The sequence below is a fragment of the Monomorium pharaonis genome, chromosome 6 (genome assembly GCF_013373865.1).
Source record: "Monomorium pharaonis isolate MP-MQ-018 chromosome 6, ASM1337386v2, whole genome shotgun sequence".
NCBI classification, from domain to species: Eukaryota; Metazoa; Arthropoda; class Insecta; order Hymenoptera; family Formicidae; genus Monomorium; species Monomorium pharaonis.
In genome coordinates, this window is record NC_050472.1 from 18,527,999 (window position 1) to 18,551,916 (window position 23,918).

Consider the following 23,918-nt stretch of genomic DNA (forward strand, 5'->3'; position numbering starts at 1 on the left):
ACGTGGGCTTGCTATCTGGGAATCATCTTTATTTTATCATAAAAATCATGTTTTTTTATTTTATACTTATATAAAAAAATTAAATTAAATTATGTCGCTATTCAAGGTGTTCTAAATCACGTTACCAAAAATGCGTGACCATTTTTTGAAGATGGTTTGATTAATTTACAATTTTATACTTTTTCTGAATACAAAAACTCTCTCTAGTACTTTATAAATGATTTATTTACGATGCTTAGTTTTTTGTTAACAAAAACTCGCAAAAACGAACAAAATATAGTAAAAAGCCGCTATGTTGACTTTGACCAGCTTTTATTTTATTTAAATATAATGAATTTTTTGAAAAACGACTACATTAAACATTTGATCTATATTTTGTGTTATAAAATTTACCGTTTTGTTTTTTAATGAGTTTTATGAGAGCAGTTGTCACTGCAAATGTTTTTTAAAACATATTTTAGCAAAACTTTTAGCAAAAATAATAATGCAATGTTATATTATTTTCAAATAAAATTTAAATGTCAAATAGAGAAAAGTATGAACTTTATAATGAAATACACCCTTTTCAAAAATTTTTTAATATTTTTTTTACAGAATATTTGAAAAGTTTAGTCATGTTTTGAAAATGTCTAAATGTATATGTCCTTTTTAACTAAAATATTCATTAGATGTTTCTGATTGTTTTCAGGAATGGAGGCACTTATGTCTGAATTCTTCAACGACACAACCACTGCGTTTTACATAATCTTGATAGTATGGCTTGCCGATCAATATGATGCTATTTGCTGTCACACAGCTCTTACAAAGCGACACTGGCTAAGGTATGTGATTATGATTAATTTTATGAAAATTATTAATGCTAGATTTCTTGTATCTCGCGTTATCACGATTAATAGAAAGTTTGCTAGTAAAAAAGAACATCTGGAAGTGTTTTCAGTGGTAGACAAAATAATCGGCAGAGTATTTAATTAAAAAGGATTAAATTAAGTGAAGTGAACATCGCGTGCCAGATATGTTAGTAATCCTGCTAGCGAGCAATCTTTTTATCTTTAATTCAATAGCACTGACTAAAACTGCTACTTGTTCCGGTACAGATTTCTTTTAAAACTATATATTTTAAATATCTTAAAAGATTTGAATTCTTTTTATAATGCTATTGCAAAAGAGAGAGAGAGAGAAAGAGAAGGGGTGGAGAGAGAAATATAAATATTTCAAATAACAAGAACATTTTATACAAAAATATTGAGACATGATTGTGTTTTTTTTGTAGGATGTCTGAAATTTACGATTTAAAGTACCATAGGAACAAATTAATTGATTTAAAAAATTGAACAATAAATTGAAATAGTTATTCATAAATTTTAATTTTTATCAGTAACTTTTGAGATATAAGGATTTCAAACTTAATTATAGACTATGGTTTAGACGGTTACATCTCATGCAGATATTTAATTTTCTATTTTAAGTCACGAATTTTGAGACACTGTATATGCAATATGTCAATATTTCTTTTATAATGTATTACTTATATTATAAAAAATATCTTTTTATATTATATATTATAATATTTATTTAAACTAAAAATTTCTTTGTTACTTTTTTTGTTCTTACTTAATCCGGTAACATTTGCGTAAATTTTGGCATTTCATGGCGTTTCAAATTCATTTTCGGCGCTAATGTCAGGATTAAATTAATAATTCATCTATTTACATGTGAATCTATTTTATATCTGATTATTGACGTATTCTGGTGCGATTAACGTCGAGTTCAATCAATCGGATTTGGACGTCCTTTCTGTTACGGGCCCTTCCGTTGATCTGGTGGTTATAAACGTACGACGATCGATGTACATTCCGCAAACATCGAACAGCAATTCGCTGATTCAACAATCTAGTTGATCCTACGCAGAGACGTCAAAGCGAGGTTGAGCTGAGAACTTCACAATAGAGATCGGGCTTTACGCTCGATATAGCTTAGATCTCTCGGAAGGACTATACCGCGAGGCAATTCCCTGGACGAACGAAGGGTTAGATCGGGACATTAGAGACATTAGGTGACGATTAAACAAAGCCGTCACCAACGACGAACTTACACCGACCCGGGAATCCTGTATTTCGACTCGGACGCAAACTCCTATGATACGGATTATTATTGGTCCGCTTTTACTGAGCTACTTCACGAATTCTAAATAGATCCTTTTAATGCTCTCGAGAAATTTAAACGAGAAATTCTTAAACGCATTCTCTTAATTTTTTAGATTTTTTTGCTTTCACCTTATGAAAAAATGCATTTGATATTAAATAAATATTTAAAAAGAATTATGTTAAAAATAAAGATAATACAAAGTCACATTTTTTATGTCTCGGAAAATTCATACTTTATATTGAAAAGTTACTTTAGTTTATAGCCTGAAATTATTTTTAATCAGACAAGATGTTTCTTGTAGATTTTTGGATGGTGGAAACTGAATTATCAATGTTTTACAAAATTTTACTTCACAAGACGAGAAATATACGCTTGATTCACTCTCACGATTTGTATTTGGGTTTGGTGAGAATCGGTGAAGAACTTGAGTGTGCAGTCGGACTGAAGATTGGAAACGGATCATTAGAACTAGCATTAGCAACAATTAAATAGATCTGACTCCGGTAATAGTATTCGAATCTCCGAACAACCCAAGTCGCGCGTCCTACTCCGTAGTCTTCTAATACGGGATTTACACTGAGGTGTAATTAGGATCAATTCTAATCGCGTGAGCGGGGCTGTTTCTCAGGCAGGCGTAATCGAGATCGTTATCGAGGGCGACGCGTGTCTGCAAGACAAATCAAATTGTCTCGTGAAACGCATTGTCACTCACGTAACGAAATGATCATTATATTACTATCATTCTGCGTGTTGTATTAAAAAAAAAAAATGAAAAAAGAAGCACTTTAGCTAGTTAATTTCACTTAGCTAGTTTATAAGTGGCAACTGTGTTGAAGGCAATAACTTTAAATACTAACATTTAGCGTGATTGATATTTTTAATGTCGTCAGTTTTAATATATATATGTATATCGTAGGCCGATTACAAAATTTGTTTTTTTATAAAACGTTTAAGCGTTTTATAAAGTGCGGCTATTTCATAAATTGTTATTAAATATGAAACATTTTACAATCTGGTTAAAAATTTTAATTTTTTTATAAAACACTTGTTTTTATAAAACAATTGACCAAATTATCAGATGTAACAATTTGTATATTGTTACATGGTGTAAGAAGATAAATAAGAAAGAAGAAACAAATAGAACAGTTAAGTTTACTGTTCCACATTGTTAGGTACATAGAGTTATTTTAAAAAATTTATAAATACTGTCATGTTTATTGTAATTAATAAAACGCGATAATAACAAAGTTACGGAATTACAAAGAATAATAACTAACTACATAAATAATTATATAAAGTTATTAGTTAATTACTCAAATTTACAAAAAGAATACACGAAATAAACATAATATTTGGGAGATCATGTACTAGCGGGAGAAACACTTATCTTTTAAATAAAGTTTAAAAACAATACATAGTTATAATTTGAAATTTACGTGCTAAAGGGGTTAATACTACAAAGTTAATACTACAATTGTTATAAATATGTTGTCATTACAATTAAATATTAGTAAGTAGTCATATACTGTTGAAATCGTAAATTAAACTAATTGTATGCATGAGTGTATATAAGTTTGTAAGGAAAATTACATTTCTTTGAAGATGGTTCGATGGAGGGAAGATATTCAGAAAAATGGTCTTAGGAATTAAATAATAATCTGGACATGATATGGATGGAAAACAGCTATATCATTGTGGCGGATGCATGGGAGAGTGGTTCGAATTTGTTCTACATCAAACTTAAGATTGATATGAAACTCGTTGATAATTTTGAAGCTGATAGATAAAGCTGGGGAAAGTGATCTAATTCTTTCAACAGGAGCAAGCGATCTTTCTTCTTCTAAGGAAGACGTAGGAGAATAGGATGGCTCTGGATAGGAGGGAAAGTTTGAGGAGAAATTCTGGTTGAAAAGGGGCAAGGTGGAGATATTTCTTCTGATAAAGAAGGAGAATTATGGGAGGAGAGGGGGAATGCTTGCAGCTAATGGTTGTTAGTAGAGAATATAGCGATTCAACTGTTGTAAAATTTTGTGCTGAACGTCACATAGCGATTTATACTTTTTATACAACATGTTTGTTGAATGGTCGTTTTTTCCATCACACTGAAAAATGTGCTCCAATTGGAATAAGTTGCAAGAGCGCAAAACAGAGACAACATTTAATCTTCCACAATGGAACCACACATTTCATTACTTAAGTCTTGCATTATATTATTATATTTATAACGTTATTTAAATTTACGTCTTTATTCATTGCAATAAACATTATTAAATCTATAATTATTTATTAGTATTCACTTCAAACTTGCTAGTGTATGTATGTAAGATTTACTATGTTTGACGTCATTTTAGTGATAGCATCGTCTATGGCTGCGTTCTGAAATTCACTGTGAGTACTGAAAATCTATAGTTCATGTTACGTATACTATAGATTTTCAGTACTAGCAGTGAATTTCAGAACGCAGCCAGAGACTGCGTTTCAAAATTCACGCATGTTGATAGCGCGTTCAGCAGAAGCCACAAACTGATGGAAGTGCAGCGTAAAGTGCTCATTGAGCGATTTTTTTGCTGAACACAATAACAAACGGTGATTGCCGAATAAATCGGAGATATTTGGTCTGTTATTTATAGCTCCACTAAGCTGCACTACTGAACTGATACAACAAGTTAAAATAAGACAAATATATTTTCTCTAATTTTACCTTATTGCGTCAGTTTAGTAGTGCAGTTAAGTGCAGCTATAAAGAACAGACCAATTATATTATTAGCATTATAAAAGATAGCACTTTGTCTTAAATTTGCAAGTTTATGTTGCCATCTGTTTCTCCGGTTTTCTATATATTTTGTACACAATACTGATCAATGAAACTGGCAAGAAATTTTGTACGTACACAGTTTTTTGTCTTTTAGTATAGATAAAATCTTCAAATCCATACTTTACTGACTTCTGTCTCGTCTTTAGATATAGATTTTTTCAAAATTTTTAAAGTTGTTTGAAAGATAATATTCAATTTATATTGAAAACACCATTTTTTCTATTTTTTCACATCTAGGAGTTTATATTATCTATAATATCTATATTATCTATAATGTTATCTATAATTAATAATAAACAAGTGTAAACTATTGATGTATTTTATGTTTCAACATTCTCGAGCTTAAATCTAAGAAACTCAATAATAGATAACTGAAATGAAAAAGATTCTTCTATTGTAATGTTACTTATTACTGTTTATGAGCAATATATCTGAGAAAAAATAATGAAAATATAATTGAAGATTATTTTAAATATGAATTTACACTATCAACTCTAAATAAATGAATAATAAATTTAATTTATTTACAAGAATTTTCATGCATAATACATAGAAGTGTGCATTATTCTGAAAGATCGCTGACTAATTTTACAAATACACTGTCATATAGCCTAGCGACAATTTACTGTTCCTGCTATTGCGAGTTATTAAAGAGACTTCTAACTTTTGAGAAAAAAAGGTTATAAATGTTAAACGTTTTTAAAAAAAATGTTAAAAATCAATTTACACTAGTACCGTGTCAGTGACATCCGTGACATTTTTGTCACTGAATGACCGTTTTCACATATCCGTGTAGTTGCAATCAAATTCAAGACTTGATCCTAAAAAAGTGACTTGTTTGATACTGAATTAACCACAGGTAAATACTGACCTGACCATCGTAATCCGTCCGTGAAAAAGTAAAAATATCGTTGACGATGAACACAATGTCACTGAACTGAGCCGATCATGATATTGTGCAGGACATGTGTGAACATGTCCATTCAAATCAAAGGAACAATATTTATTATCACTGACACTGACGGAAAATTACGGATCTGAGCGGATACGTTACGGATATGTGTAAATTGACTTTAGGAGAACCTATCTATTTTTTATTAAGTTAATCAATGATAGAGTTTTGAAATTTCATATTAAAATCTGGGAGACACCTTAGAGCTTACGAACGGATTAATCAATGATAATACATAAGAATTTTCTCTGAAAAGTTGTTTATCTATAATATTAAAATCGATCTGATTTCTTAAACAAAGCGAGGATTGACCAGCTGCATTAATCAGTTAACCGAATTGTTTATATGTGATCAGTTTACTCTCTCTTTGAGATCTTGAACTAATTTCTTGTGAACACAAGACTTTAGAGTATATCCTTAAAATTATAATAATTAAAATATCATAGTTTTCGAAGAATTTTATATTACAATTTTAATAAAATTTTTAAAAAATCTCGATTAATAAAATTTTATCAAAGCTATAGTAATATTTTTTGAAGTTTACATTGTCTTACGACTACCATGATTTTAAGAATAAATTTTAAGAACAAGTTTTTGCTGTATTTACACAAACACAATATTATAACTAAATTATACCCAAAGCTTTTGAATACAAACATCTTTTATATCAGGGAATTTAATTAAATGTTATTTTTCGATGAGCATTTAATGTTATCAGATTGGTGTTGCAGTAATTTATCTTTCTAAAGTCAACTAATACTACTTTCCTCGTGTTTGAAGGGTTTACGTAATTGCATCGTGGACTTTCTGTACACAGGACATTTTGCGTTAAACGTGGTAATTACGGATTAGGCGCGAGTTACACTGGATGTGCATTAGGATGCCAATGAACACTATCCATCGACTGTTTTCACGGGTCATCCGCTTTTAATTAGAAACTTCGACTTTCGCTTACGAACGGTCTATTAGATTGTCTGTGTATAGTTTCTAATATGATTCTGCCAATGTTTATAAGTTAAGATCTTTACACGGAAACAACAAAGGAAAAATTGCGCTGAATGGAAAGGAATTCTGGCAAGAACATAACAATTTTCATTAATATATATGTAGATATTTTGGGGAATAAGAATGTATGTATTACATTTCTAAGTATTACTAAAAATAAGTTTTAAATTATTGGATCTATTATTACGTTTGAATATCTCTGCTTAGAACATAATCCTTTTATTAGCTTAAAAGTTAAAGTTTTAATTTTTTATCTAGTCTTTATTTATATGTAAAGTCGTATTTTATAATATTTGTTTACAAATTTCACAAGAAAGTAATATTACAAATATAATTACACTTTTCATATGGATTAATAAAATTCTAATAAATATTTGTGCACAAGTTAATTTAGATTAATTTACTTGTTTACAAATTATTTATCTAAAAGTAACAAAATATGGTTATTTACGATATATAAGTTATTATAACCCAAATTATTTTCAGTGTTTTGTCTTTTACAAATTTTTTAAAATTTAAATGTTTATGATTAATTTTTTTTATTATTGATTTGACACACACACATACATGCGCGCGCGTGCACCCCCCCCCACACACACACACACACAAAATAAAATATGGCATTAATTTATCATTGAAACTGACCATTTCATATAGATTTTTATGAAAATTTATGAAATCTTTTGATTTTTATTGCATTTTTGCACTATGGTATAATTATACGCGAATAAAAACGTCAGAGCAATTTCTTTTTCATTTTTTTATTATTTTGTATGCGCGTATGTGCATGTTATATATTGTGAAAAACTTTGTAACCCTGGCCTTTTATTTTTGCCGACGTCATTCTTATGGGTTAAAATTAAACTCCTGAGATAAAGTACAAATGTATACGTAAGGAAAAGTCGTGTACCATTCTCAATGTGACGGTTAGATATTGCTAAGGACGAATAGTATTGAGAAAGTTCAATGATCGCGATTCTCCGATATCAGTGTGCGAATTTAGGTGTTACTACATATTTCTTATTCAATTGGACAGATTTCCTACAAAAATCAAACAAGTTTACTTTTTTTAAATTTGCATTATGACGTCAAATCATTCTCTATCAATTGCATTATATCGTGAATAATATTGGTTCGGTGAGAATCGAACAGAAAATGAAATATAAATATCATGAAATATAAATGTAAACATAAGTAATGAATATAAAATTTTAGAGACAAGAACCAGATAAATCCAGTGTTTTTTCCATTTTTCAAAATTAGTCCTTTTAAAATATAATAAAATCTTAAATATTTGGTTCTTATAGCTATTATATAATTTAATTAAAAATAAGGTAATTATTCACTTATACAGAACTACCCCCAATTTCAATGGCCTTTACATATGTTATTAAGGACACCCTGAGTAACTTTTTCTTATAACTTAATTGTCGGTCATTGTTCGTTAAAGAGTTATTAACAAATGAAGTTTGAAAAATATCTATGTAAAATAGAACACGCACGCACGCACGCACGCACGCACGCACGCACGCACGCACGCACGCACGCACGCACGCACGCACGCACGCACGCACGCACGCACGCACGCACGCACGCACGCACGCACGCACGCACGCACGCACGCACGCACGCACGCACGCACGCACGCACGCACGCACGCACGCACGCACGCACGCACGCACGCACGCACGCACGCACGCACGCACGCACGCACGCACGCACACACACACACACACACAGGAGGAGTCAAGTGGGGAAGCCTTCAACTTCCTCCTCCTACACCCATTCCGTTGGTAGGCGTGCTTTGTACAGAAATACGCAAAAGTACGGTACTTTGTTAAAAATAACTATAGGTTTGTCCTGGTTGCCTACACTTTTACACTTCTACGAAAAATATAAGTTCTCATTGGCTGGTTAAAAATATAAACCAATAAGAACTTATATTTTTCGTAGAAGTGTAAAAGTGTAGACAATCAGAACAAACCTTGTGTCACACAAAATTTGGTGTGGAAAGAGAATGCATTCTCAGAAAACGTGTGGGCGGGGGAGGGGCGGAGCACCTCTCCCTGCACCCCCTCCCCGTAATTTTTCCTCTAACTCTAACCCACCAATTTTACGTCGTTATGTGATACAGTACAAGCGTGGAAAGTCGCAAACTCATGTGGTACAGTACAAGCATGGACGTCGTTTACTTTACGTTTGAGTTTATTAATATTACAGTAAAAGTGCCGAATGTGTTTACTTCGTGTAGAAAGTCAATGAAAGGGCAGAAACCAAGAAAAATGTTGAGCTCGAATATTCAATTTTTCAATTGTATTTGATTAAACGACGTTCACGCTTGTACTGTACCACATGGATTTGCGACTTTCCACGCCGTTTGTTTCCAATGTTTTCACATTAACCAAATAGCGACGTAAAATTGGTGGTTTAGAGTTAGGAAAAATTACGAGGAGGGTGTGCAGCCCCTCCCCCGCCCACGCGTTTTCTGAGAATATATTCTCTTTCCACACAAAATTTTGTGTGGAAATTTTGTGTGACAGTTATTTCTCAACGAAATACCGTACTTTTGCGCATTTCTGTACAGGGCATCTTTACCAACGGAGTGGGTGCGGGAGGAGGAGGCCCCTCCACTTGCACTTCCCTGTGTGTGTGTGTGTGTGTGTGTGTGTGTGTGCACGCGCGCGTGTGCGTGCGTGTGTGCGTGTGTGTGCGTGTGCGTGCGTGCGCGCGCGTGTGTGTGTGTGTGTGTATTTTATTTTACATGGATATTTTTCAAACTTTTTTTGTTAATAACTCTTTAATGAACAATGACGGACGATTATAAGAAAAAGTTATAAGGAAAAGTTACTCAGGGTCATGTCCCTGATAACATATGTGAAGGACATTGAAATTGGGAGTGGCTCCGTATAAGTGAATAATTACCAAAAATAACATTATAATTTTCTAGTTTTTTGGAGTTGAATACGAATTCGATTTTTAAATGACTCCATCACGTTATAATTTTGAGATATTTGTAGTTAAAGAAAAAATTTGCAAAAAAAACTTTTTAGGCTTTTTGTTATAATACTTTATATAGCTATAATATGTAACGTGATGGAAACGTTTTATTGTAATAAAAATTTAGTATGTTGTTAAGACATTCCATCTTTAAAAAGAATTTTTGTTAATAACTCTTTAATGAACAATGACCGACGATTAAGTTATAAGGAAACGTTACTCAGGGTGTTTACTATAGTTAATAAGATATGATAAATAAAGGACATGGTATGTGAAAAATTTTTATATATGTTAAAATGCAAACACGATTTAAATGTTAGTCGGCATATTATATGATAAAGTACATAAAGATCTTTTTTACAATTTTAATTGCAAATTTTTCAAAATTGTGATAGAACAATTTTAAAACTGGATTCATATTCAACATTTAAAAAACTATAGGAAATAACTACTCTCATTCTGATATTAAAGTCATTTTTTATTGAATCATAAGTTCGAAGAAAAATTACTATCTTTATCTAAAGAGATATTTAAAAGAATATATTATAAGCAGTTAAATTTGTAAATTAACACAATTATTGTTTTATATTTATATATTATTTCTTTGTTTATCTTTATGATTATTAGCATTATGAAAAATGTAAAACAAAAATATTGTGGGACAAATAGGCAGTAAATATTAAATTTTTGCGAGTATTAAATAAGATTACAAGTTTTTTTAAGCTTGGTTTAAATAAATTCTCAAAATATTAACCAAAGTCTAAAAAATTTGTTCTTATATTCATTGTATGTTTGGAGAAAACTTAACATATTTATGTAGAAAACAATTTAAAAGTAAGAAGTTTTGTTATTTTTTTAAAATTTAATTTTAAAATTTATTTGGTTTTTATTAGAAATCCTTTAATTATAGTAAATAATGTTCCAAATGGAGTTTTATTTTGATTTTCAATTGAGTTTGAAAAATAAAATTCACCGCACGGTGAGAAGAATATGGAAGTTGACTTGTGGATTTTGCACGGGTTGAATGAGTGCGAGCATTAACGTGATAAAATTGTCAATCATCCGACTCTTTTCTTTTTTACTTGTTTGTGGCGTATTACGTCACGCGATAATAGAACATCAAGTGGGATTTAATTCATGAAAAATTCCTTTCGAATACACGGCAACGCAAAATTTATAAGTAACTGTGACAGAGATGATCTTAGATGCTCGGTAGTCAAAGAGAATGCAGTATTTTTAATGTAACTCAAACAGACCTCGCTAAGTTTTTTTATTCATATTATTTTTATCAATAAAACCATGGTTTTTCTTCTGCTCTAGTTTTTTTTTTTTTTTTTTTTTTACAGAAATACAGCTTTGTTTACTGTATCTGCGATTATTAAAACGAGATAATATCAAATTGTAGCATTGTATATAAATATTTTGTTACTGTAAATTTTATAATATGTGTATAACGATTGCAAATAAATGTAAAGTGGATAAACTTCCGATAACGACATACCTCCAATTTTTTTAAAACTGTTTGGTGCGTTGATTACGAATATAATATTGAAAATTGACGCAAATTTGATTTTTATGGCGGAAATCACGAAAAAAACCATAAAAATTATGGTCTTTTCCATTTATTTTCGTAAATAATGGGAATTTTGAAAAATACTTCAGAAAAGTTGTCGATCTCATTGAAACACAAATCTTATGTTCTATTGTTTTTTGTCATAAAAACAATAGTTTTTAAGGAAAACGACGTTAAATGTTCAAAACTTCATATAACTCATCTAACACAAATTAAATCTACATAATCAAGATATACACTTAACTTCTTCATTGTGGCCACACACGCACGCACGCGCGCACGCACGCACGCACGCACGCACGCACGCACGCACGCACGCACGCACGCACGCACGCACGCACGCACGCACGCACGCACGCACGCACGCACGCACGCACGCACGCACGCACGCACGCACGCACGCACGCACGCACGCACGCACGCACGCACGTACGCACGCACGCACGCACACGTAACATGCACGGTGCAAGGGAAGCTTTGCTCTCCCCTCCCGCACCCATCCCGCCGGTAAAAGTAACCCGCGTATAAACGTAGACGTCATTCCGCTCTGTAAGCAGGGGGATGCAAACCTCGCTACGTATAGAAAGTCGCAAACTCATGTGGTACAGTACAAGACGTCGTTTTGCTTTGTAAGTAGCAGGGGAAGTGTGGATGGACCTCGCTATGCGTGGAAAGTCAAAAATCTAATAATACAGAAAACGCGTGGATGAGGGAGGTGTTTTGCCGCACCCCCTTCCAGTATTAACTAATAAAATTAACTAATAAAACTTGATTTGTGTTGGATGAGTTATATGAAGTTTTGAACATTTAATATCGTTTTTCTCAAAAACTATTTGACATTAAACCTTAGGACAAAAATCAATAACATAAAATATGTATTTCAATGAAATCTACAACTTTTATCTGAAGTATTTTTCAAAATTTTCATTATTTACGAAAATAAATGTAAAAAACCATGAATTTTATCGAATAAAAATCCATAAAAAAATGAAATTTACGCCAATTTTTACTATCATATTTGTGATCAGCATGTCAAAATACGTAAGAATACACAATTTCAAAAAAATCGGAGGTATATCGTTTTTGGAAGTACACTCTGTAAAGTAATTACGAATAAAGTTGCTCAAGTGAATAGTGGATAATAAAATTCAGACGATCTTTTACAAAATATCGAATATGGATCGTTGAATATGATGGATGCGCCGAGGTAGTATATCAATTCTCTTGCGTCTTAATCATCGAACGGTACGCAACTAACGTTTTGGAAAATTCTGTAACTTGATTAAAGAGATTATACAAATAAATTCATGTAAATAAATTTTTTCTTGGCGAATGAACAATTTAAACAAACATATAAAGTAGGTATAATTAAAATTGCATTATAAATATTGACTAAATATTGAATATATGTACGTGTATTTTTTTATTGGTGTTAACGAAACATATCGTGGAATATTTCTCGTAAGAAAAAAATGTTTCAGCGTTGAGATACATATTTAGTGTAATAATTTCTTTATTTGTGCGTTGTTTTTCTAATTCGCAATTATTTGCCCTCCTTGATGGAATTAGGATGTGTTTTATAAAAGTACGACAATGTAGTTAGGGATAGAAAAAAGAAAGTAAAACGCCTTGTAGAACACGTGGAACACAGAAAGAATAATTTCGCTGTAGCGCTTAACCTACTATTGTTCTCATTCGACAAATGAATATTTTTAAAGTTTTTAACAAAAAATGTACGAAACAAAATTGAGAAAATAAGTAATTATACATACTCTAAAAGTTATAAATGAAAAGTCAGAAAGTTTCAGGGTCAATTTCTATGTTACATATGTGCAATTGAAAAAATCAAATGTAAAGCACGAAAGCAAAAAAGGATTAGAAATTTACTTTATGATACAGATCTGAAAATAATTTTGTTGACCCATTAAAATGATTATAGCATTGGTTACGTGTATAATTTTTTAGGGTAGTTAATGAGCTTTTTTAAAATTTTTAATGAGTATATTTTAAGACTAAAATTATCGCACACAAGAAAATATTTTTTATTGAAACGTAATCATTACTTAAAAGACGGAAAAAGTAAATTGAATAATTGTTTTTTTAACGATACAATGTTTTTTCATATGTAGGAATAAAGAAAAACACTTTTTATTCGAATCAGGATGTTTCATAGTTTCCGTCGCGTATGCAGTTTCAATCGAACCTACAAAGAATATCTTTTACAATCTTTTGCACATATCATTTCGTTGACGTATCTAAAAGGACACAGATCTCAAAGTCGAGCTTTTTTTTATGCTCAAAGTCAAAGTGAGTATGCGAACGATTATTTTGAATATGGTAAACAATTGTATAGAAAATAATGTACAGAATAATGTGAATGAGCATTATCATCATAACATTTATTCTGTTAAGCAATAATGGGATCTCATTGACAAATATGTGAATGTATAGATTAATTAATTTGTTTTACTATAATTGTTATTAAAAATTAATATATTTTGTCATTTAGAAAGTATTAAGTTTCAGTTTTCTGACCGATAAGACTTATTTCTAATTAGTTGTTTATTTATTCTGCTATTCAAAAGAAGATTGAGCGAAAAGAGGAGCGCAAGTCTAGCAAAACAGGACTGTAGCGAAACGATGAAACGACGATATGAGACGGGACGTATAAATTTCTATATCTTTACGGAAACGCTTATATTCGTGCTCCGCGGGCGTCGCATCGGCGACGAAGCCACGTGTCGATCAGCGGCGCGACGCGAGCGGAGCGGCACGGCGTCGAGTGCTTACAATCAGCTGGGCTTGTCCGCAAATAACACCGGAGGATGATTATGATTGAATAAGGCCCGTAATTGAGGCTATTGAGCAATTATATAAATAACACACGACCCAGTAGGCGCACGCGCGCTCACGCTCGCGTACGGATGTAGGCACTCGTAAACACATAGCACAAGTGATGGCGCGGCTGCGTGGGGTATTATTTCAGCGTTATGGGTGAAGGGTGGACGGGTTTGGGTTGGTGGTCGGCTCGACCGGGAGCGCCCCGACGAGTTGGGTGGAAAATTACAGTGCAAACATAACGTATATCTATATGCTGTAGCACGCGCGAGGCCACGGTATACCGCGCACTCGTTGGTGTATCTATTCCCGCGTTAGGCGGAGCCGATGATCCCTAATTGCTCGCACTTGGAAAATCTTGGCCGCATTGCGATCAAATTATTAAGGAGGGACCGAAAAATAATGTCGGTTTTTTATAAACAATGCAAACATGTGTCTTTGAGTTGTTTGATAATACGAGATGTCTGAAAAGGTCGGAGCCAAATTTATACCTACGATGTGTCAATAAAGTCGAGTAGGTGAAAAAAGTTCATATAAATTTATGTCCGAAAATGCTTTATTGAAAAGTTATAAACGTTGAAAGATTTTTATTAATTGTTATTATAGTGTAATAGTGTTAAAAAATGTTTCTTTTTGCAAGAATACAGACCTCTATTTAATTAATGATTGTTGAACTCTTTCGAATACTTGAACATATTATAATTATTATAAATTTAATAAAAGTCTGTAAACGTTAATGACATTTTAACAAAACATTTTCGGAAATTTATTAGTTTTTTGTTTCACTTGACTTCATTAACACGTATAGATTTACCCGATCTTTTCGGATACTCTGTATAATCGCTATTATTTTTTGTGATACTCTATTAATTTTCTTATTAATTTTTAAATTTTTTTCTCGAATAAGCTAATCGGTCTTGATTCAAAAAAATGTAGTTGAGACGATTCAAATATCACTTGTTCTTATAAAGTTTTTTTTTTTGCAAGAAGTACTCCAATCAATCAGAAAAGATGATAAGTCAATAGAATATAATAGAAAAGGGAGTATACTTCTCGTTCTAATTCTGTAACTTTTTGTTGCATCTGTTTTGCTATCGAGCATTCTTATATTACAGAATCAAGATTGATTGACTTTTTGAGGAAGGAATTAAAAAGTTAATAAACAAACAGATCAACATATTAGAAAATAATAATAATGAATAACAAATTATAGTAACAACGAAATTATATATATATATATTTTATATTTCTATTATTTATAAAAATGACGTTATTTTTCAGTCTCCATAAATATAATATGTGACATTCAAGACTAAATCTATTCAGAATAGTATATTCCGTGAACGTTTATCAGGTTTGTCATGATAAACTGATTTAACTGTGGTTTCAAAATTGCATGTTGTGTTGTACTATTACCATTGTGTCTTTGACTCTATGAACGGAATAAACTTACTTAATGAGCAAATGTTTTTCTTATTTTTCAGAGTATAAGGTTTGAAGATTTGTTTATTCTTCAGATTAAGATATTATCATGTTTTAACGACATTACTTTTAATTATACAACTTCAATTATACACACAAAAAAACATTCTTGTTTTGAGCGTATTTTTATTTTTGAAATACTAAATACCGAAACGAAATTATAAATAAAAAAATTATGATGTTAAGATGTAATTTGCTTAAATAAAGGGAATTTGGTATATTTTTAATAAAAAAAGTACATTTTTATTATTTAATAATAATTAATGAGTTGAGAAGAAAAAATATGGAATAGAAAGTATAAAAATGTCTTGAAATCGAGAAATATATTTTTTTAATTTTTGCTATCAAAATAATTATTAAGCTTTTTAGGCGACTATTATAATATTGAAACTATTTAAATCTCACAAGGTTATTTTATTAATATTTTAGTGATTGTGACAATTACTCCGAAAGAGGAATTTGTCGTTTTAATTTGAGTGAATGTGCGCAGCTTATAAGCCAGGAGTGAATTTTTCACTAAAATTTTTAAAGAGATTAATGTAACACGACTCCGAATAGTTTTGTTAATAAGTAAGAATAAATTAATAATCTACATGTTCTATTTCACTTTAATTTAGAACAAAGCGGAGGAAAACTATTCTATAGTGGAGTAGTGCAACATTAAAACAACATGAGTAACATTATATGGCACTGTCATCAGATAGATGCGGCGAAGTAATATTTCTCGTAAATAAAGACTATAAAATGGAATAAAAGATGCAGTATTATAAGATTTTTCACCCATGTTCAAACGGAATGATTTTTTTGTAAGCATCTAAATGATAAAGATAACAGTTTAAAATAAAATTTCTAAGATAAAAGTAAGTCAAATGTATTTTGAGTATATTGCAGGAATTTTACTCTGCAGAGAGTAAATCAGTTTATTTTACTGAAACAATTTCACTTTACAGCTGTTGAGTGAATTATAATTATATCTCTACGAACTAATGAATAACAGGAGTGAGTAACTCTAACAGAATGAAAATTTTCATTTAAAAAAGTATAGAGCGATACAATTCACTTCTATAAATTAATCTATACTCGAAAAAAAGAGTGCGATTTTATTAATATGAAAGGTTTTCGGATAGAATATGATTTTACTATACTTTTTGGAGCATAATTCAATTCTTACTTAAAATTTTCACTTAAAATACCGAGTTGGATGCTGAAGTTGTTTGTTTACCGACAAAAAGATAGTAATTTTTGTTTTACAATGTCTTTTTATTTCTTTTATAGATTTGAAAATCCTTCTCCAGAATAAAAGAATACGCATTGCTATCAGTCTGTGGAGTGGAGTTTCTTCCAAAAAAACGGGAAAAAATTGTTAATTTGCTGTTACATTAAAACAATATTTGCTTAATATAAAAGATCTACAGTTTGTACCTACGAAATTCGTATTCACAGACTAGTAGGCGACGAGAATAAACAGTGTTGAGTTTTGAAAATTAGATTTTAGTGCCTAATTGAGACGAAATTGTGAAACGAAAATTTAGATTATATACGCGTAAAAAGTCGATAAGTAGAACAATAAAAAAAAATTTTTTTGTTCTCGATATAAAGTCCAATTCACAGATGGATATTAATATGTGTACTTTAATTCTGGAAAAGAATTTCCAAATCCATAAAAGAAATATATACGAAATCTTATTTCGTATATATAATGATGTGTATTAATGATGCACGAATGACTCTACATTATCGACCTCGATCAAGTTTGAAAGGCAGTTCAGCATCTCTTTAACGTACTCGGATTTAATTTTTACTCGTTTTAACTAATTTCACTTTATGAGATTTAAGAAAATATTATACAAATATAACGTATTTGTTGTAACTTATTTTGGTGTAACTTAAGATTATACAATTTTATAATATTTAATTATATTATATATAACATTATTATATTGTTTCATATATAAGATAAAAGAAATTATAATATATTTGAAGTTATGTCTTTGCTTATACAAGGTATCTTTAAAATTTCTATCCCTTATATTTCGGAAATAATTTCGAATCGCGAAATAAGTGTTTAATTATTTCGAAGCGCTACCTCTTTAATCCTTCTTAAAAAAATAGCTCCTTGAAACGATTGAACAAAGTATTTTGCAGTTGTTCAATTTTGAATTATTTTTTGAAATACAGAGGGTGAGAACAGATTTTATAGACACCCTGTATATAAAATAAAGATTGTAAAATAGAATATATTAATTTTAATTTGATAGTAACATTTGATACTGTTTTTTCTGTGTCAATTTTGTCGTAATCAGTAATTTTTACATATGAAAGTTTTATGAATCGGTATATATTGATATAAATCAATAAAAATTAGTTGATTTTATCTCAACCAATTTTCTGTCTAAATAGTAAACCCCGTAGAAGAATTATATTGTTAAACATTGAAGATGGTTAAAATTGAATCGGTTAAAGATTCAAATCTTTTTTTTTTATTTCCGATAGAATGTCAAAATATAAGATATAATTCTTTTTGAAAAATATAAGTATAATTTTATTATATTTGCAATGATTTTACACACTCTTAGTATTTCGAAGAGAATGAAGTGGAAGGAACGGGTATAAGAAAATATTTTCTTGAAACACCCACAATCGGTCTCTGTCTCTCGGGGTTTTTTTAACTTCTACTTTTAATCCCGCGAGCGATCTTAGGCCGCTCCTCTATTTTATGAGTACACCCCGTTACGGCAATCGGATTTCAACGGCGAATGAAACCTTAAGCCATACGTCTTTTTATTCGAATGGACAAAAACGTCCATTTAAGGAGAGAGGTATAATTAGTTTTTCTATTCTATCGATATTTACTTTTCGAAGGTGGACACTGTGTGTGGAGATAAGAAAGAAGGAAAGACAAGTGAGAGAAAAAAAGAAGACTAGACGCGAAGTTCGATATTCTGGAAGTCGGCGTTTTAATCAGGATGCCCCGTTTATCGGATATATCCGAAAGAGAGAGAGAGAGAGAGAGAGAGAGAAGAGAGAGAGAGAGAGAGAGAGAGAGAGAGAGAGAGAGAGAGAGAGAGGAGAGAGAGAGAGAGAGAGAGAGAGAGAGAGAGAGCGAGGAAGGGGGCGAAGAGACGGAGAGGATGGACGAAAGGGTGGTAAAAAGGGGGCGTCAGACAGGCGCCAGGCAAACGGTACAGGCGGTCGACTCCCTGACGGCTGCTTGATGGAACCGAGAGCTGACTTTATTTTCCGCTAACCGTCTTCTTATTCTCTCGTTCTTTTGATCGTACGCGATCAGTCGCCACTTTTGTTTTCGCGACAGGGTGCCGAAATACAGTACGATCTCTACGGAGGGGGGGGGGGGGACTCTCCTGCCACCTCACGCGCGCTCACACACATACTTATACTGGATCTATATTAATGTTTAATGGTCGAAGAAGAGGTGGCTGTCGTCTAGAGGGAACAAAAAATTGAGAGAAATAACGGTTTTAGAATCATAAATTGTTCAATTAATTTTTGAAATTATTTGGATATTGAAATAATATTGAGAATCATAATCAAAGTTCTTTTATTTCCTTGTTTCAGTTACATTAAATTATTATTATTTAAAATATGAAAAATGGTGTAAATTCTTTTAAAATAAATTAATTTTCCGTGTGCCAGACAGTAGTTGATTTCTGAAATTAATATTCCATTTGATAAAACTGTGGCATTATAAAACTAGAAAATAGGATTTTATAATAGTATTCATTATAATATAATATTTTTAATTTGTTTGTTAATCATAGTAAAAATGATTTATTATAATAAAAATTTTAGCGGACATATTCACGCGATTTGATATAAATTCGTGATATTAGAAATCTTTCTCACGTTTAATGAAATAAAATTTTTGGTTAATATGTTTTTGAATTGATGTATTTACAAACATTGTTTAAAAAGAATATTTTAGATTTATTAATTACTATTTATATTAATTTACTTTCTAGAAATGTATATACGTGCTTCTTTGAAAATTTTTTTAGATTTATACATAATTATACATAATTTACTTTTTAGTTTAAACATATTTGTGAAATATTTTACATTTCAAAAATACATTTTCTAGTCATTAATGGTTCAACGCAAAACGCGTTGAAAGAAACAATTATGATGCAACTTGTGATTAATATCGTTTAACCGCGCTATTTTACGGTATTTCATCCAAAATGAAAAGTCGGGATGGTATTTGCTACGTGACAAGGTGCATGATTAATCGTAAACAGCGGATAGAAAATTAGTCCTCGTAAGATAATTAACCGGTATAATTAATCGTCTTGACTCCCAACCACACAGTTTGGAATACTAAACAGACTGTCATCCGTGTCCAGAAAAATGCGTCTTTTGGCTGAAGACTCATTATCTCTTTCACTGTTATTACTTTAAAGTAATATATTTTTGAGATTTACTTAAATTCAAAATTATACATGTATTATCTAAATATTTAAAAATTATACATATATTAATATTCTTTTAAAAAGGTATTTTTTATTTTGATATTATTTCTGCACTTATTTTTAGAATATTAAGTCATAAACTCGAAATTTTATACATTAATTTTTTTTATTTAAATGTTCTTTATAATTTTTTTTTTTAACAGAGAAAAGATTTTTTTGATAATTATTTACAAATCTAAATGGATATCAAAAAGTGTACTATTGTAATTTTTTATTGTCAATCCTCTGAAGCATGGTATTACATACAGTAGTGGCAAAAAAAATAAGCACATATGCTTTTGTTATTGTTTTTTTAATTGTAAAATATTTTTATATGTAAAATTTTTTATTATAAAAAATTTTCTATACATATAGATACACTTTTAATATATGCCGTTGTCGAAGTAAAAAGTATTTTGTTCAAGCGTTAACGTATGTGTTTACAAATAAAAAAAACAATGACTAGAGCAAGTGTACCTATTTTTTGCCACTGCATATATGACACTTGTTAAAGATAAAAATTATTTGTTTTCTTCCGTTTTCTTTGAAACTTTTTATTTATTATGATTTTGAATCATTGACTCTAAATCTGAATTTAAAATTTCAAAACGGTTGGCTTATATTTATTTCGAGCAATGTAGATTAACATCGATTTGAATTTAATTTACTCTTTATCTTTTTCTAGTTATAAGAATTGAAAAGAAACGGTAAGTTAAAAATTTAAAGCAAATTAAACATAGATAAAAGTTAATTTATATAATAAACGGATTTTAATACGGACGACTCATATTTCGAAAAATTTTGGTTTTATGTAAAATGTACTATAATAAAACATTTCTTCTAAACATGATATTTTGAAACTTGATATCCGGGAAATTTTAGAATCGCTAATTTAAAATTCAAAATCAACATATGCAGAGAGTATTTTTAAATAAGTATAAAAACTTGTTAGATTTAATATTTTGAGATTGCTGATTTTGAATCTGAATTTATAATTTTTAAAGTAAAAAATTATATTAAATTTTTATATTTTTGCCTTTTTATATTATATTACGACAGTATTACGATAAACGCATAGGGGAGCGTGGGGCACAGTGGATCACTTTTTTTTTTCAATTAACATATCTTTATAATTTTTGGCACTTATAAACCTTCTTTTTTTTAGTTTACTGTTTATACTTTATCGTAACATATTCTAGAGTTGAAAAATTAATATCACTAAGCTACTTTTTACTGAATACATTTTTTCGAAACTATGTCAATTGATCCACTGTATCCCCGGCATGGGTCACAGTGAATCATTACGGGATACCGTTAATCATAGGATTTTGAATAAAGATAAGTACATTCAACTTAAAAAATAGTTTTATTAATTATTTATTAATGGCATTTTAAGTACTTGAAAACGTAAAAGATCTCTTTTCTGAATAACTCTATTTCGTGGCATCTTTGTTCTAAAAAGTAAAAGAAAGCATTAATATATCTTAATTCTAAATCGATATAAAATTTGGGGGTTACATTGGTTCATAGGTGGCGCAATGGATTGTGATTCACTGATTGTGAGCCCCACCGATCGTTGATCCAATGTGCCCCATTAGTACCTATAGAACTTATAAATAAAAATACGAAAACATATAAGACATCTAGCAAATTCATATACATACATTTGTAAACAAATATGTAAAGACACTAAAAATGCTAAATTACATCAGAATTCACACAAAAATAATACAAAACTACAAAACAAACAATATCGAAAAAAGGTTTCTCTTTCTTATTTGCTTTACTACAGGATCCCTGTCACACGTATACACGTATCGGTCACTGGTTTGACAAGTAGTGACATAACCTATGTGTTTTAAGAGCGATATTTCTAGAATTAATAGTAGCGCAGTTATAACCAATGATCCACTGTGCCCTTGAGCCACTGCGCCCCACGTTCCCCTACTGTATGCATTTGCAAGTATTTTCTTTGTATTTGTAGTCAAACATCGCTATATTCTAAGTTTTAAGTAAATAGGCCTAATATTTTTTGCATTTTTACTTTGGTATGTTCCCAGCAAACACAAAGTTACATGTAACGTGCCTGTTAGTTATAATTTCTCACTCAACAATGTAATTGTAATATAACACACGTGTTATATTACAATTACATTGTTGAGTGGGAAATTATAACTAACAGGCACGTTACATGTAACTTTGTGTTTGCTGGGTTATGTCAGATCCGCCAGTTTAAATATTTAAAAAAATTTTTTAATTTGACTTTATATTTGCAAGCAGCAAATAAAAAAACTCTGTATAAGTTTCCACTATAAGTTTCAAGAAACTCATAATGCTGTGTTTGGTACTATCTAGATACACGTAAAGAGATTTGTAACATTTATGTATCTGAGCTTATATTAAAAATACTTTCAAATTGGATAATCTATATTTAGTTACAAAACTAAATAGCTAAACTATTTTTCAGAAACATTTCCATACACATATATTTTTATATACAATTTTTATGAACTTTTTGTTTTTGATGGAAAATGTATGTTTCTTTTTTAAGATTATTTTTTATCTATCTATTGCTATCGTTAATGATACGATATAAATTTGCGCACACAAGAAAAAATGCAGATTTAAATACACGTATTAGAACAGAATATTTTATAATGTCTCTTTGTTATGTTTTATAGACGAGAAAAAGATTATCAATTTCTTAAGGCGATGCTGAACTGCCTCTCAAACTTGATCGGGGTCGATAATGTAGAGTCATTCGTGCACATCATTAATGAGATTTCGTATATATCTCTTTTATAAATTTGAAAATTCTTTTCCAGAATTAAAGTACACATATTAATATCCATCTGTGAATTGGACTTTATATCGAGGACAAAAAATATTTTTTTTTATTGCTCTATTTATCGACTTTTTACGCGTATATAACCTAAATTTTTGTTTCATAAATTTGTCTCAATTAGGCACTAAAATCTAATTTTCAAAACTTGACACTGTTTGTTCTCATCGTCTACTAGTCTGTGAATACGAATTTCGTAGGTACAAACTGTAGATCTTTTATATCAAGCAAACATTGTTATATTATCATGTGACAGCAAATTAACAATTTTTTCCCATTTTTGGTAGAAACTCTACTCCACAGACTGATAGCAATGCGTATTCTTTTATTCTGGAAAAGGATTTTCAAATCTATAAAAGAAATAAAAAGATATTGTTAAACAAAAATTACTATTTTTTTGTTGGTAAAACAGACAACTCCAGCATCCCCTTAAATAAATAAAAAATAGAACCACAGAAGTAACAATTGACAGTCCTATCGACATAAAGATTCTCTCTTATTTGTGACACAAGCAAAAAGTTATCGCATTATTATTTGAGTGATTATTTAATATTGATAACTAAATTTTAGTTTTGCGGGGTGAGATAGACTATCTTTGAAGCATTTTTGGTATGAGTAATAATGAATGCCGCAAAAGTGATAATGTGAAAAAAGTGTTATGTGAAGAAAGTGAGAATGTGAAAAACAAAAACATCAGCAAAAGATTTTATCAGTATATTTGGTTTATATTATTTTTATTAGAAAGAAATAATTTAAAGAATAATTTAAAACTTAGAAGTATCTTATATTTATCTGAATTTTTA

The 23,918-nt window shown here is 30.3% G+C and overlaps 1 protein-coding gene across 4 annotated transcripts in view; it reads left to right on the plus strand.

Annotated features, from left to right (window-relative positions):
• The window catches only part of LOC105831572 (membralin), a 361,211-nt gene that overhangs the window by 241,609 nt on the left and 95,684 nt on the right, over positions 1-23,918 (plus strand). For all 4 annotated transcript variants that reach the window (XM_036288173.1, XM_036288174.1, XM_036288172.1 and 1 more), the window contains one exon: positions 689-821. In XM_036288173.1, the coding sequence (XP_036144066.1) occupies positions 689-821 (133 nt within the window). The remainder of the gene's footprint in view (positions 1-688; positions 822-23,918) is intronic.